This window comes from Saccopteryx leptura, chromosome 13 (genome assembly GCF_036850995.1).
Source record: "Saccopteryx leptura isolate mSacLep1 chromosome 13, mSacLep1_pri_phased_curated, whole genome shotgun sequence".
Lineage (NCBI taxonomy): Eukaryota > Metazoa > Chordata > Mammalia > Chiroptera > Emballonuridae > Saccopteryx > Saccopteryx leptura.
Window position 1 is genome coordinate 2,013,469 of NC_089515.1, and position 12,979 is coordinate 2,026,447.

The following is a 12,979-nucleotide window of genomic DNA, read 5'->3' on the forward strand; positions in this document are numbered from 1 at the left end:
CAGCCTGGAAAGAATGGGGAAGTCCTTGCCTTGAGGGTTTGGCAGAACTCACCCACAACACGGCCTGAGCCTGACCCCTCAGGGTCCACTCATTTCTGAGATTTTTTACCTCCTTATGACGGAGGCTAGGGTCCCGTGGAGCCTGGGTAAGGAACCTCGAGATGGGCCAGGGGAAGTGTTCTGGCTTCTCTGGTGGGTCTTAAGCTGGAAGCAGGGACAAACTAGGGAAGCTGTCAGTTACAGATCAAGTCCTGGGCATTTGGGGCTGATTGTCACAGGGGTTGCTGTGGGGCTTCCAGCTGCTACAGACACTGGTGTTGAGACAGGATAGTGAGAAGCTGGGAAAATTCCTTGGCAGGTAGAACGGGGACACTGAGGCAGACAGCTGAACAACCTGGCCGGGCCATTTACAGCCAGACACAGAGGGTCACCTCCCTAGAGATGACGTCTAGGCCTCAGTTGCATTTTAGCTCCAGGCTCAGAAAAGCGGCAAAACCAGGTGGGCGGCCAGGCCAGGACCTACAGTGACTAATGACCCAGCACCAACCAATCAGTAGAGACCACGACCACGGAAGGGCACGTTAAGAAAAAGCTGATGAATCTTCAGTTGAAATCCTCCCCTAATTTCCCAGTTTTGAAAAACCCTCAAAACGGAGGAGGCAGCATGTGTTGTTCCCTCCCAGGGGCAGGCCCTCCCCTTCCCCTTCCCTCTCCCCAACCCGACAGGCCTGCATCTCCTAAACTAGAAGGGTCCCCACCAGACCTGCAATCAGGGGAGCAGTCGGCAGTGGCAGCTCGTCAGGGGCTGACCCCCTGCACGTGTCTCCAAGGCCTCCTCTTCTCAGACTTCCCAGTGTGGGCTCATTTCCTCCCCATTATGTTTCTAAGGAGCCCAGGGAGCCTCCAGGGAGTCTGCCTTAGACTCTCCTGTGGCTTCTTCTGTTCTAGGCCTTCCTCCTCTCATTGTCCGTAGCTGTAACAAAAGTGCCTTCAAAATCAGCCGGGCTCTGTAGTGAAACCTTTCCTGCAGGGAGCCAAGAACCCACCCACTACTGGCTAAAGACCGCGTCCCCTTTCTGGAACAGTCTGCCTCCTCGCTGGTTCCTGCAGGTGAGGGGCTGGCCTCTTGGGCTGGTGGCTCCGGGTATGTCGCAGCTCTGTCTTCACAGATGACCCAGTCTGGTCGACAGGCCGGCCACCAGCAAGCCCCAGGGGGATCCCGATTATTCTCTCCTTCGCTGCCCATTGTGTTTGAGGGAAGGACAGCAGTCCCTGGGGCAACAGGACAGACGGCCCTGCACACTTCTGCACACTTGCACTTGGCGCACGACCCCCAGGAGGACGCACAGCTCCGCTCGCTCCGCCTGCAGGACACACTGGGGCCAGGCTGAGCCAGGTTAGAGCAGCGGGGTCCTGGCCACGGCCACCGCGGTTAGCCCCGCCCCTCCACGGTCTCCACTCGCCCCCGCCGCGCGCCTGCGTACGCGAATCCTGCTCGTCGGACCCCGCCCCACGCACGCGCAGCCCGCTTTTCGCATTCTAACCGCGCACTCGCACTCCGAGCCTCACCGGCGCCTCTGACCCCACCCCGCGCACGCGCTGCACGCGCCGCACGCGCCCCGCGCACGCGCAGGCCTCCCCGTGGCCAATGGGCGACGCCGCCGCTCGCTGGGCGTTTATCTGCGGCGCGTCCCCCGTGCGCGTCCGTCACTCGGGGCCCTGGGCTGACGCCGTTGCCGACCCCGCTCTCGTCGTCCCGCTTTCGTCCGCTTCCGGGCGCCCGACACCCAGCCGGCCCGGCCGCGACCCCGACCCCAGCCCGGACCCCAGCCCCGACCCGCCGCGCCCGCCTGCCCGCCCCCGGCGCCATGTCGCAGAGCGGGAGCCCCGGACTGCAGGAGGAGAGCCTGCAGGGTGAGCCCCGGGCCGGGGGCCGCGGTGGGGGTTCTGCGCGGCGCCGGCTCCCCGGAGCGGGTCAGGACACGGGTGGGCTCCCCCGAGGCCGCGCGCGCTCCATCCGCGGGTTTGTGGTTCGGGCCGCCGCATCGCACGGGCTCCGGGTGGGACCCGCCGGTGCCGCCTGCGGTGCAGGGAGGACGCGCTCGAGGAGGAGAGGAGAGGGGAGGGGAGGCGGGTCCGCTGGCAGCTCTGCTCCGCGCTGGGAACGTGGCGCCGGTCGGCCAGCAAGCTGTCCTCGGTTCACGTCCCGTCCGCTCCGGGGGTCCTGGGGGGGGGCGTTCGGGGACAGAGCTTCGAAGTGACGCGTGGGCTCAGAAACAGGAGCCAGAGCGGCGGCGCCGGCAGCTCCGGGCTGCAGCCCTGTCCCCCTGGGCTCGGGGCCCACGGGCTAACTCGCGCAGCCGAGGGGTGGCACCCGGAGGTCCGTCCCGGGGCTTCGGTCCTACGACCCCGGGGCCCGGGAGCGGGAGGAGGGGCTGGGGGGCCGTCGGCCTTCGTGTTCTCTGCAGCAGGGGGTTCACTAAGCGAAACGACCACGATATAAGCTTGCAGAGGACTGTTCGAACCTTGGAGAGTCAAAGGTAAAAGCCTTATATTCTGGTGATGTTAATGAGCTTCATTAGTGCCGTGCAATGTATAATAACGTTCTTGAAAACTACAGCCGCGTTCTAAAAAGGGTGTCATTTTAAAACTTGAAGTTGCCTATTTTTTTTCAACTAGGTTGAGGGATGAATCTTGTCTTTCCTCACAACAGATCCGGGTGGGAGGGTGTTCTATAAACTTTGTCTTAAAACCGTCCCTTGATCTAATGATCGTACCGCTTAATTGGTAACAGTGTCACTTACTGGTTCCGATCTGGTCTGGAAGGTTCCAAGTACCCCCGCAGGGGCTCAGGGCTCCCTCCGAGTCATTGTGCTGAGTCACCGGCAATGCGAAATCGCCAGGTCACGAATGAAAAGATTAGTTTTTCTGTTTTGTGTATTCTATAAAAAGGTGGTTACCCAGTGAGTGGAAACTCTCGGTGAGGAGGCTTTGGGCCCTTCTCTCCGTGTACGTGCAGCGGGGCACTCGCCACTCCAGCCCGTGGGAGGAGCCATGGCGGGGGCAGCTGCGCTGGAAATGTGAACCCTGTGCTCTTGCCTGTGCTCAGCTCTGATTTGGTTCCCTCTTGTTTACCTCTGACGAGGCCCGAGGAGCCAAACCCGCATTGGGCAGCCGTGCTTCCCTCTCTGCTTGCATTGCTGGGACCAGATGTTCCCCTTTCACCACCCTGCACCCACCCCCAGCCCCCACCCACTCTAGTGAGTGTGGACTGCCAAGATGCTTTGCTTGCCTTTTTCTCCGTAGGTACAAGGGCTGAACTGCAGGAGGGAGGTGACATTTTGTATTGGTGTTTACACAGGATGGGGAGGGGAGGCACGCACTCCAAAAAGCAGAATTTGCAGGGTGTGGTGGGCTGTGGTGTGGTCTTAGGGGTTCTGTTGAGTGCACCCGGGACATGTAGATAGAGAGCACGGGGCTCCATTACCTGGGGTCTGTCCCAATAGAGGTTGGAGCTGGTAGGCATAGCATCTCATTCACCTGGTTCAGAGATTGACCACCTGTGCCTTACTAGCCTGAATTACAAGCAGGTGAGGACCCGTGCAGCTAGGAATGAGGGCTTCCCTTGATCAGCCATGACACCTGTTTTTTTCCGGAGTTCTCAGTTATTTAGTAGCTTGTGACTGAGGAAGTTTTCTAAGGTTCTGCAGCAACTGTAATCCTATTTTCCTTGCGAGATGTAAGTGCATTCATAGCACGTTCTTGTTATTTCCCAGGAAGTGTTCTATTGCAGTTGTTGCAGGTTAATACTGAAATTCCTGCCCTGCGCTAAAGCATTCCTTGGAATACAGCTTTCGGACCCAAAGCTTTTGCTGCACACAGCCCAAAATGGGTTTTCTTTTATTCTCAAGGTTGCTTAGGACTTCTGTTGAAATGATCCTAAAAAGTCTATGCTTGTCTCCACAGAGCCTTGAGTTGGCTCTGGAGACAACAAACACACAGGCGTGAAACTAATCTGTTACATGTCAGTTATATTTCACTTTTAAAATTGTTAGTGTTGCCTCTGGTTGCTGGCACAGAGCTCTGAAGCCCTTGGATTTCTTTATAAATTTGCTGTTGATAAAACTGTAGGGAGCTCCTGTGGAACATGGGTCTCCTGAGATGACTCACTGAGACCCTGGACAGCCTCAGGATGCAGGTTTACGATTATGTGATCAGAGGGGAGATACCAAGCTCCCATCTCCTCCAGGGAGGGCGGGGGTGGAAGCTTGGGTTAGAAAACCTTTGAACTGGAGGGGAGGTAGAGGGCCCTGTGCGGCCCTTTCAGTCGGCTGTTCCTGAGTTGTATCCTTTCTGATAAGTGAGTGGACACAGTCAAGTGTTCTCCTGTTCCGTAAGTTGCTCTGGTGAGTGAGAGGGGTCTTCTAGGAACCCTTGATTTGTGGTCTGCCTAGCAGACATGTGGCTGGCGCCTGATGTGGGGCAGTCCTGTGGAAGCAAGCCCGTGAACTTGTGGGAGCTGACAGCAGCTGGAGGTGTGGTGACATGGATGTGAGCTGTTGGACAGCTGGTTGGAGTTTGGAGAAATGGTTATTGGTGTGGAAACCACTACACGTGTCAGAGGCTCTGTTCACGTCAGACGCTGTAAGTGGTCCTGGCCGCACTTCAGCTTGGTCCAGTAAGCTGAGCCAGGCCCTGAATCCAAATGACCGATTAAACCTAGAGAAATGGAGCCGAGCCCAGTGTGCGGTCTGCATACTGTTTCAAGCCACGGAGCCAGAGCTGGCTTGCTAGTTGGCAGAGTGTCCACCTTGAGTCCCGGGGAGGTAAGGAGGAGGGGCTGGTGAAGGAAGGACTCCGAGGCTAGAGTTTTTATAGTGCTGCTTGGAGTGGACATCAGAGTACTTGGTGGATGACAGCCAGCAGCCTCTGCGAAGATGCAGTCAGATGTGCCTTTCGGGAGTGTTGTGGGGTGTCTCACTGGCCTCTCCTCGCACACAGAGGCCAAGTGGCGTGGGCTGCAGGACACGCTGGTCGCTGCCTGTGTCCTGCCGTGCTGTGTGCCCACGGTGCAGCCGAGAGGCGAGCAAGGATGAAAACGCAAGCGATCATTTTGTTACTGAACTGGGAGGCTTACGTACAGCTGCAGGTCCTCATTTATTCCTGGGTCCTGATTTGCTTTTTTTCTCATGGTAGAGGCCCTGAGGTTTAGAGCTCTGGGTGGAGATGCCCCACAGGGTGGGGGGGCCTCGGGGCTCCTCCCCTCGCTGTGCCCAGTGTGGCTGCGCTGGTCTGGGCAAGCCGCTCTGTCTCCTCATCTCCGAGAGAGGGTGCCTGGAATAGAACAGGTCTCCTAGATTGTGAACCTCTGTTTCCTGTGGTCCCCCTTCCCTCTGGCCTTCTGTGCCCGTCTGTGCGCCACCACAGCGCTTTCCACAAACAGACGTGCTGCAGACGCACAGAATTAGGGCTGAAAATGGAGCTGTCTGGGGCCCAGAGACCTGCCGTGCGTGCCAGCCTGATGCTGATGGGAAGCAGCACCGAGCAGAAGCCGAGGCCGCCGGTCGGAGTGGAAACCCTAATAACCGGGGTCAGATCCCACACGCAGTTTGCATCCAGGGTCACTGAACCCAGCTCTGAATGCGTGTCAACGCAGCCTCTTGACAAGGATGCTGCAGGCTATCTTCACCTCAGGTTAGAAAGAGATCAAATTAAAATCAAGTTCATGTTCATCAACAGACATGGAGAGAAAAGACTACCCGGTGTGACACGTTCAGATGCAGAAAGGCTGATGTCTTGAAGACTGAACTGCTCTAAAAAAAGACGGACAACTTGATAGAAAAGAGTCAGTTTTGAACAGCTAGTTAAAAAAGATGCTATGCAGACCCTGTCTAGGTATCTCAATTAGTTGGAGCATCATCCTGATGTGTCAAGGTTGTGGGTTTGATCCCCGGTCAGGGCACATACAAGAATCAACCAATGAATGCATGAATGAGTGGAACAACAAATCGATGTTTCTCTCTCTCTCTCTTGAATCAGTCAATAAAAATACAATGAAAAGATGCTATCCAAATGGTAAGTAGCCATGGAAACGTGTTCAACCTTGTTAAAAGTCAGAAATGCAAAGTAACCCAAACAGGATGCCCCCCCAAGCTCCCCAGGGCTGAGTGGAAAGACTGAGGAGCCGACCGGCCAGGAAGGCGCAGCAGCGCTCTGCCCGGGAGCCTGGCAGCCACCACCTTTCAGCCCAGTAACTCCTACACGAGTGTCTCCAGTGGAGACGAGCACATGGACGCCATGAAGTGTAGAGAAAGTTTACGGAAGTGTTAGAGCTGCCCACACTGGGTGCAGGCTACACGTGGCACCGTGGGTACATGATGGCCATCCTGCAGGGTTCTGGGGGCAGCAGCCGCACGGATGGACCCACTTGGACTCCCTGGGGCGTACTTGGTGGCCCTTCCAGCCTCTGCCCTCACACTGGATGTCTAGGCTGAGCCAAGTGGGACCACCTGGCAGACCTTGCAGGTCAGCTTTGTCCGGGGCTCTTATCCTTTTGTGGGACATGCCGGAATTGTGTCCACCTGTCATTGCTCTCCCACCTGTCAAACTCCTGACAAACACGGGCTAAACCAGCAGCCCCTCCTCAGCCTGCTGTCTCGCCTATCATGTCCCCGTGTCCTGAGGCCGCCTCTGCCCAGTCTCCCCAGGGACACAGCCCTGCATGCCCTTCCTGCACCACAGTGCACTGGCTCAGCTATTGCACTGGAGTGGATTCATCCAGTTAACTCCAAACACTGGCCTTAAGTCACAAAGCCTCAGTTGAAGTAATGGTTTCACTTGAGGGATCTGTGTGGGGGGCAGGACCTGCTCTTCTGTTGCATTTCGATAGCAGATAGCCTGGTGCTAACATACACTTCTCTGTAAAGCCTATAAAACCCGTCTGTCTGGAATCACCCTCTGAGGACACGGCTCAATGACTTGAGGGATCAAGTGTGGTTGCGCCCTGGCCGGATAGATCAGTTGGAAGGTAGTCCTGATATGTAGAGGTTGAGGGTTTGACCCTGGCCAGGGCCCATACAGGAACAGATGGATGTTTTTGTCTCTCTAAAAGTCAATCAAATTAAAAATAACTTAGAAGTCACCTTTGTTGAGTCCTGATGTAAGTCAAGCACAAAGCGGCAAGCATAAGAGACGTTTGTGGGACCTTAGGGTCAGTATGTGCTGCTGTTGTGGGAATAGTTGAAGAGTTTAAAACTTGACAGCCGTTGTCTTCTAGGTTGGGTGTAAAGCTCCTCAGGACATGTGGACTCCCTGGGGGGGGGGCCTGGGTTCCTCGGGTGGGGAGGCGGCTGTGCGGCAGGCCCTGGTTTGTCCGTCCTAGGCTCCCAGAGTGGAGGCATGGGTCAGGACCTGACGCCGGACGGGATGGGTCCCAGCACGGCCCTGTTCTGTGCCCGCAGGCTCCTGGGTAGAGCTGCACTTCAGCAGTAACGGGCACGGGGGCAGCGTGCCAGCCTCGGTGTCCATGTATAATGGCGACATGGAGAAGATCCTGCTGGATGCTCAGCACGAGTCTGGACGGAGCAGCTCCAAGAGCTCCCACTGCGACAGGTGGGTGCGGGCGTGGGACTGTTTTGGTGCTGCCGTGCCGGCAGGCTCCATAGTGGTGCCCGTTCCCTCGGTGGCCCCTTGCCTTCTTGTTGGAGGAGGCAGCATGATGCAGGGAGGGGTGGACACCGTCCCCTTGAGGAGCTGTCACGAGCCACTGTCCTCAGCACAGCCAGTGAATCAAGGCAGCGTAGCTGAGCCTGAGACAAAAGGTCAGGCGTTGTTCAGGCCCTCAAAGCCAGTGGGTGGCACAGCCTACCCCCTCTGGCCACCCTGAGTGCCCCCAGGACTGGACAGGAGACGCTTGAGCTCAGCTGAGAAGGTGTTAGATGGGTCTGGCCCTGCCCGCGGGGCCTCGTGTGGCCTGAGGGAATGTTCACAGGGTCTGTCTTCCCGACTCTCCTGTTTCCCAGCCCGCCTCGCTCGCAGACCCCGCAGGATCCGAACCGGGCATCCGAGACGGACAGCCACAGCACAGGAGAGAAGAACAGCTCTCAGGTGGGCCGGGGTGGGTGCGCAGCGTGACCTGTTCCTGCGGTCCGTCTGGGTGGTGCTGCGGAGAGATGTCTGGCTTTGAGGGTGTCTGGTGCCTTTTTTGGGAATGTGGGCGGGGGTGAGAGATCTCCCAACACCTGGGCTCACGCTGAGCAGATTGGAGGAGGTACAGGCTTGAGGACACAGGACAGGCACCTGGCTGGGCCTCGTGTGCCTGTGGCTGGGCAAGTGTGGGAGTGGCCAGTGGGCAGGTACCTGGGGGCCATTACTGGATGGTGGCTTTCATCTTGGCTGTAGGTTGGGCCATGAGTGGATTTTAATATTGACCAGAGAACTTGTATTATACAGGCTGCTCCGGCCCCTCGGTCATTGTGGTCGAAATGCTGGGCAGGCCTTCCTCACTGGAGCCCCAATTGCTTCCAGAAACTGGCCTTAGGCCGCACTGACTGGTGTGGGTGGGGTGGAGGCAGGAGCTCCCAGGCTGGGCATTTTGGCCGAGGTCCCTGCTTTGTGGGGAGGGCTGATGCAGGGCGGTCCTCGCAGAGCAGACCTGCCTGGAGGAGCCAGCACTCCCCTCACACTGTCCGACACCTGGGGTCAGGGCCACACACAGGCACTGTCCTCTTGGGGGCTCTTCCTGCAGCACTGGGTCCTCTTCCTCCGAGCCTGGTCTCCCCCAGGATGGGAGCCCTTGTGCCCCAGGCTTTGCCCAACACCAAAGGCTTGCAGGGCTGGCCAGGCGGTTGGCCCCAGACATAGGCCCCCGCCCAGCTGTGGTACGCCCGGGTGTTTGGTTGGCCTTGGTACTGCATTCTGAGTGTTTCTAAAATGTTACATTTGCGGGGGGGGGGGGGGGGGGGAAATGTTGAAAAGGAACTTTATGCTCAGGTACAGAATTTTTTAAATGCAAAAACACCTATCTTACTTATTAAAAGTCCCTTTTAATTAGCATATTGTTATTTAATTTTTAAAATGAGCTGGACTCACAGGTCTGGGTCTGAGTTTGGCTTTCTCTCACCGTCTGCTCTGCACTGGCCACTCCTGAGCCCTGCTTGGGCCCGAGTTCTCCTGTCCTCGGTGTGACCCAGCACTGCTGTCGGTGTGTCCTCACGTCACAGTGTTTGCAGCTGGCAGTGCCACCAGAGCCTCCCAGGGGTTTCACCACGGTGGTTGGTCTCTCCGTAAAGGAAGCTGCAGGATGTGGCCCATGGCCCGCCTTCTGCTGGGGCCTGCCCTCAGGAGTGGTGTGGCCTCCTGTCTGAGGCCGGGTGGGGGGCCGCGGGTCACCTGCGCTCACACCCACTCTCTCCTAGTCTGAGGAAGATTACATGGAGAGAAGGAAAGAAGTCGAAAGCATCCTAAAGAAAAATTCAGACTGGATATGGGACTGGTCAAGCCGGCCAGAAAACATCCCCCCCAAGTGAGTCTGTTTTGAACGTCATGAAATGTTTGACGTGGCGTGCACCAACGAGCTCACAGCTCTTCCCTCTGCAGGGAGTTCCTGTTCAGGCACCCCAAGCGTGCGGCCACCCTCAGCATGAGGAACACGAGTGTCATGAAGAAGGGGGGTGTCTTTTCAGCTGAGTTCCTCAAAGTTTTCCTTCCGTCTCTGCTGCTCTCGCACCTGCTGGCAATTGGGTTGGGGTAAGTGTCCCGCACAACCTGCCCACATGGGTCTAGGTCTCAGCGGCTCGCTTTGAGTGTTTTACTGAGAGAGTGGGTCATAAGTCAGAGCTTATGTAACTGTGTAAGCAAACATGGCCATGTGATCGCCGTCCAGGTCAGGAGACAGATGCGACCGTGACCTAGTGACCCCGCAGCCCTGGCCCCTGGGTGGGGCTTGTGCTGGCCACGTGACCTGTGCTGTGTGCAGGTGCAGACGACCGGTCCCCGCTCAGTGCCCACTGTGCCCACTCTGAACACCCTAGTACTGCAGAGGTGCTGGCACCTGGCCTCGGGCAGTCCCCTCAGCAGGGACCCATTCTCTGGCTTCTTGCACTGATGATACTGAAAACAAGAGTTCAGCCACGGGTCCCAAGGCCCTTCGGCCCGGACGGTGCTGAGGTGCCCTGGCAGGGATCTGGGGAAGCTGGGCTGCACTCCTCTGGCTCAGCCCAACCTCTGTCCAGGGGCTGGCCTGTGGCTGCAGCTTACTGCAGACTAGTCAGCAAGAGGGCTCCGACTGGGGCTAGTGCCTCAGGGAGGAGGACTTTTGTCTGAGGTGAGGGGGATGGGAGTTCAGAGCCGTTTCCAAGAACCCAGAAATCCTGTGAGAGGTCAGAGTGGGGTCACTTTCCCTGACCTCTGACCCAGACCACAGTTCTGCCTATGGGACGGGCTCCTCGACGTCACTGTCCAGATCGACTGTGCCCAGTGCTTTCCAGGGTCAGACTTCCCCAGGGTGTCTGTAGTGATTTCTGGGCCTTTCTCCAGAACTAGCGCTCTGGAATCAGAGGGGCAGGGCCTTCACTCCAGGGCAAGTGCCTGCAGCTCACTCTGCCTGGTGGCTGCCCTGCATCCTTCCTGCCGGCTCAAACCCCAACTCCATGTGGCTCCGTCACTGTCAGGGTGACTATGTACCCAGGCCCCTCCTTGCCATTGGCCATGGCCTGCCTGGGTCCTGCATTCTGTCCCCTCTTCCAGGAGTCCTACCCTCCTCCACCATCGCGTCTGTGAGGCAGGGGTCTGACCCTGTGCAGTGACTTTCCCCAGCAGGCCCTTGTGGGGTCAGCTTAAAAACAGAAGGGCTCTTGCAGCCCTTGGCTGTAGCGGACAAGCAGGTTGCTGAGTCCTCTGTGCGGGTCTTGAGGGCGTTGCACTGTGGGCACACGGACTTTCCAGGGGAGGTGACCGCAGAGCACACACCGGTGGGGAGAGAACACGAGATCCTCATGCAGATGGTCTGTCACAGCCGGTCTGAGCTGGCACCAAGGACGCAGAGCTTGCGCCTGCCCTGGCCGTGGAGTCCTGGGCCCACACTCACGTGCCGCCCATTGCTTTTCTGCTCAGGATCTATATCGGGCGGCGTCTGACCACCTCCACCACCACCTTCTGACGTGGACTCGATCGCTTTTCACAGAGGAGTGGGCTTCGTGTGGAACTCGCAGCGGGCTCGCTGAGGCCGTCCTGGTCCTCGGTGGCTGTCCGCTCCGTTGAGCTGTTCTGTAAATGCTGTGTGCCTGATTTAGTGAGATGAGTGGACACTGAAGCCACGCCAACCTAGAACCAGCCGTACCTGTGGGGTCAATCGTGAGCATGTCACTAATACCTATTGGAATAACGTGGTGGTCAGTTTTCTTTGATACTATAAATAGCTGAGTATAAATAATTTTACCACGCTAGTCATGATGTATGTAGTATTTGAACTGTCTGTAACTTTAATTAAAATTCTCCCTATGTCAAAAGAATGAACATGATTAAAATGACTCCGTAGAGGATTTACCACAAGTAAACATTTGGCCTTACATTCACACACTGTAGGAATCCTGTATGTGGACGCTTCATGGCTAGTTCTGAATTGGGTGTGTAAGTCCGGGGCACACCGCGGCCCGTGTGGCGCAGATGCTGGCCTGTGTCCTGTGGCAGCGTGGTGGCCGACGGAACCAAACGGGTGACGCAGAAGTACCTTCCTCACTCCCTTCTAGATCGCGGAGTATAGGCTCATCACCGTTTGTTTTTGCGTGCTGAGATTCACCTTCATTCTGAGCAAATCGGTTGTGTCTACTTAAAAAGACTGGAAATGGAAAAAATTAATTTTTGCCAAATCCTGCAGAGATGACTGTATTTATGTGGTTTAAACATCCTAAAAGCTTTTTGATTAAACCTGGCGTATTCCCCTCTGAGTCCTTTTTTCTCTACGGTGTGCTGTTGAGGGGCTGCCTTTCTGGAGTACTGTTTCTACTGTGTGTGTTTTACCTTTTCCACACCAAGTGCAATTGTGTTAAAATAACATTTCCGTCTTTTAAAATCTTGGTTGATGCTGAAACAGTTAGCTTGGGAGTGGTCAATGACACAGCCTTCTCACTGGGGGACAGCTGGCCGGACAGCACCTGCCCTGCCCTGTCAGGTCCTCTAGTCTGAGGTCCTGAGGCAGCACGTGTGTCTTCCTGGGAAACGGCTTGGTCCTCTGCTCCTTGTTCAGTGTCACGATGGGGGGGACTAGCTAGCCCTGGGAGCAGCCCATCTTTGACAGGGACCTCTGGCATCAGGTGACCTGCCCCAGTTGCCACCAAGATGAACCCACTGAGTCCCAAGTGCAGACTGGTGAACAAAGTAGTTTGAGAATAGAAAATTTGGTACACTGTTATGTAAAAAGTCCCCAAAGATGTACCCATCTCCTTTGTGCAAAGAGAAACAGGTGTGAGTATGCCAGAAATGGAGCTAGCTGTGGAGAAGGGAGGTTGGGGACAGGGCGAGTGGGAGAGGAAGGCAGGCATGTATGTGATAACCACAGCTTCATGTGCTGCCAGGCAGGCTGACACGGGCAGCACCAACTCACACCGAGTCAGGCCACACTGAAGGCTGGGAAGGCAGGCAGGATCCGAGTCCTGGGTCATGACCTTGGCTGCGTGGCCTTACGCAGGAAGAGTGGGCAGGGCAGTCATTGGTGACTTGTGGGCACTTTAAAAGCAGACAGTCTGGTCTTGTACTGGTTTATAGAGGCTCAGGTAAAAACATGCGTGCTGGGCGCACACAGAAGCCAAACGTGTTTACCACGTCCAGGTCACCAGCCTAGAACTTCTGAGACACTAAACGGGAGTGCAGCGTCCTCAGCAACACAGTCCACAGACAACGTTCAGAAACAGGCACGATGTCTCTCATTTTCAATAGCAGCAAAGGGGAAAGTTCTAAAATAATGGCATTTCATAAAGCAAGA

At 56.5% G+C, this 12,979-nt stretch overlaps 1 protein-coding gene across 1 annotated transcript; it reads left to right on the plus strand.

Annotated features, from left to right (window-relative positions):
* Positions 1-1,648: 1,648 nt before the first annotated feature.
* BNIP3 (BCL2 interacting protein 3) lies at positions 1,649-11,942 on the plus strand. Its single transcript, XM_066355438.1, is given in 7 exon segments — positions 1,649-1,684; positions 1,686-1,914; positions 7,461-7,611; positions 8,022-8,106; positions 9,417-9,523; positions 9,598-9,747; positions 11,113-11,942. Coding segments are annotated over 7 exon segments (804 nt in total). The 3' UTR covers positions 11,159-11,942.
* Positions 11,943-12,979: the final 1,037 nt, after the last annotated feature.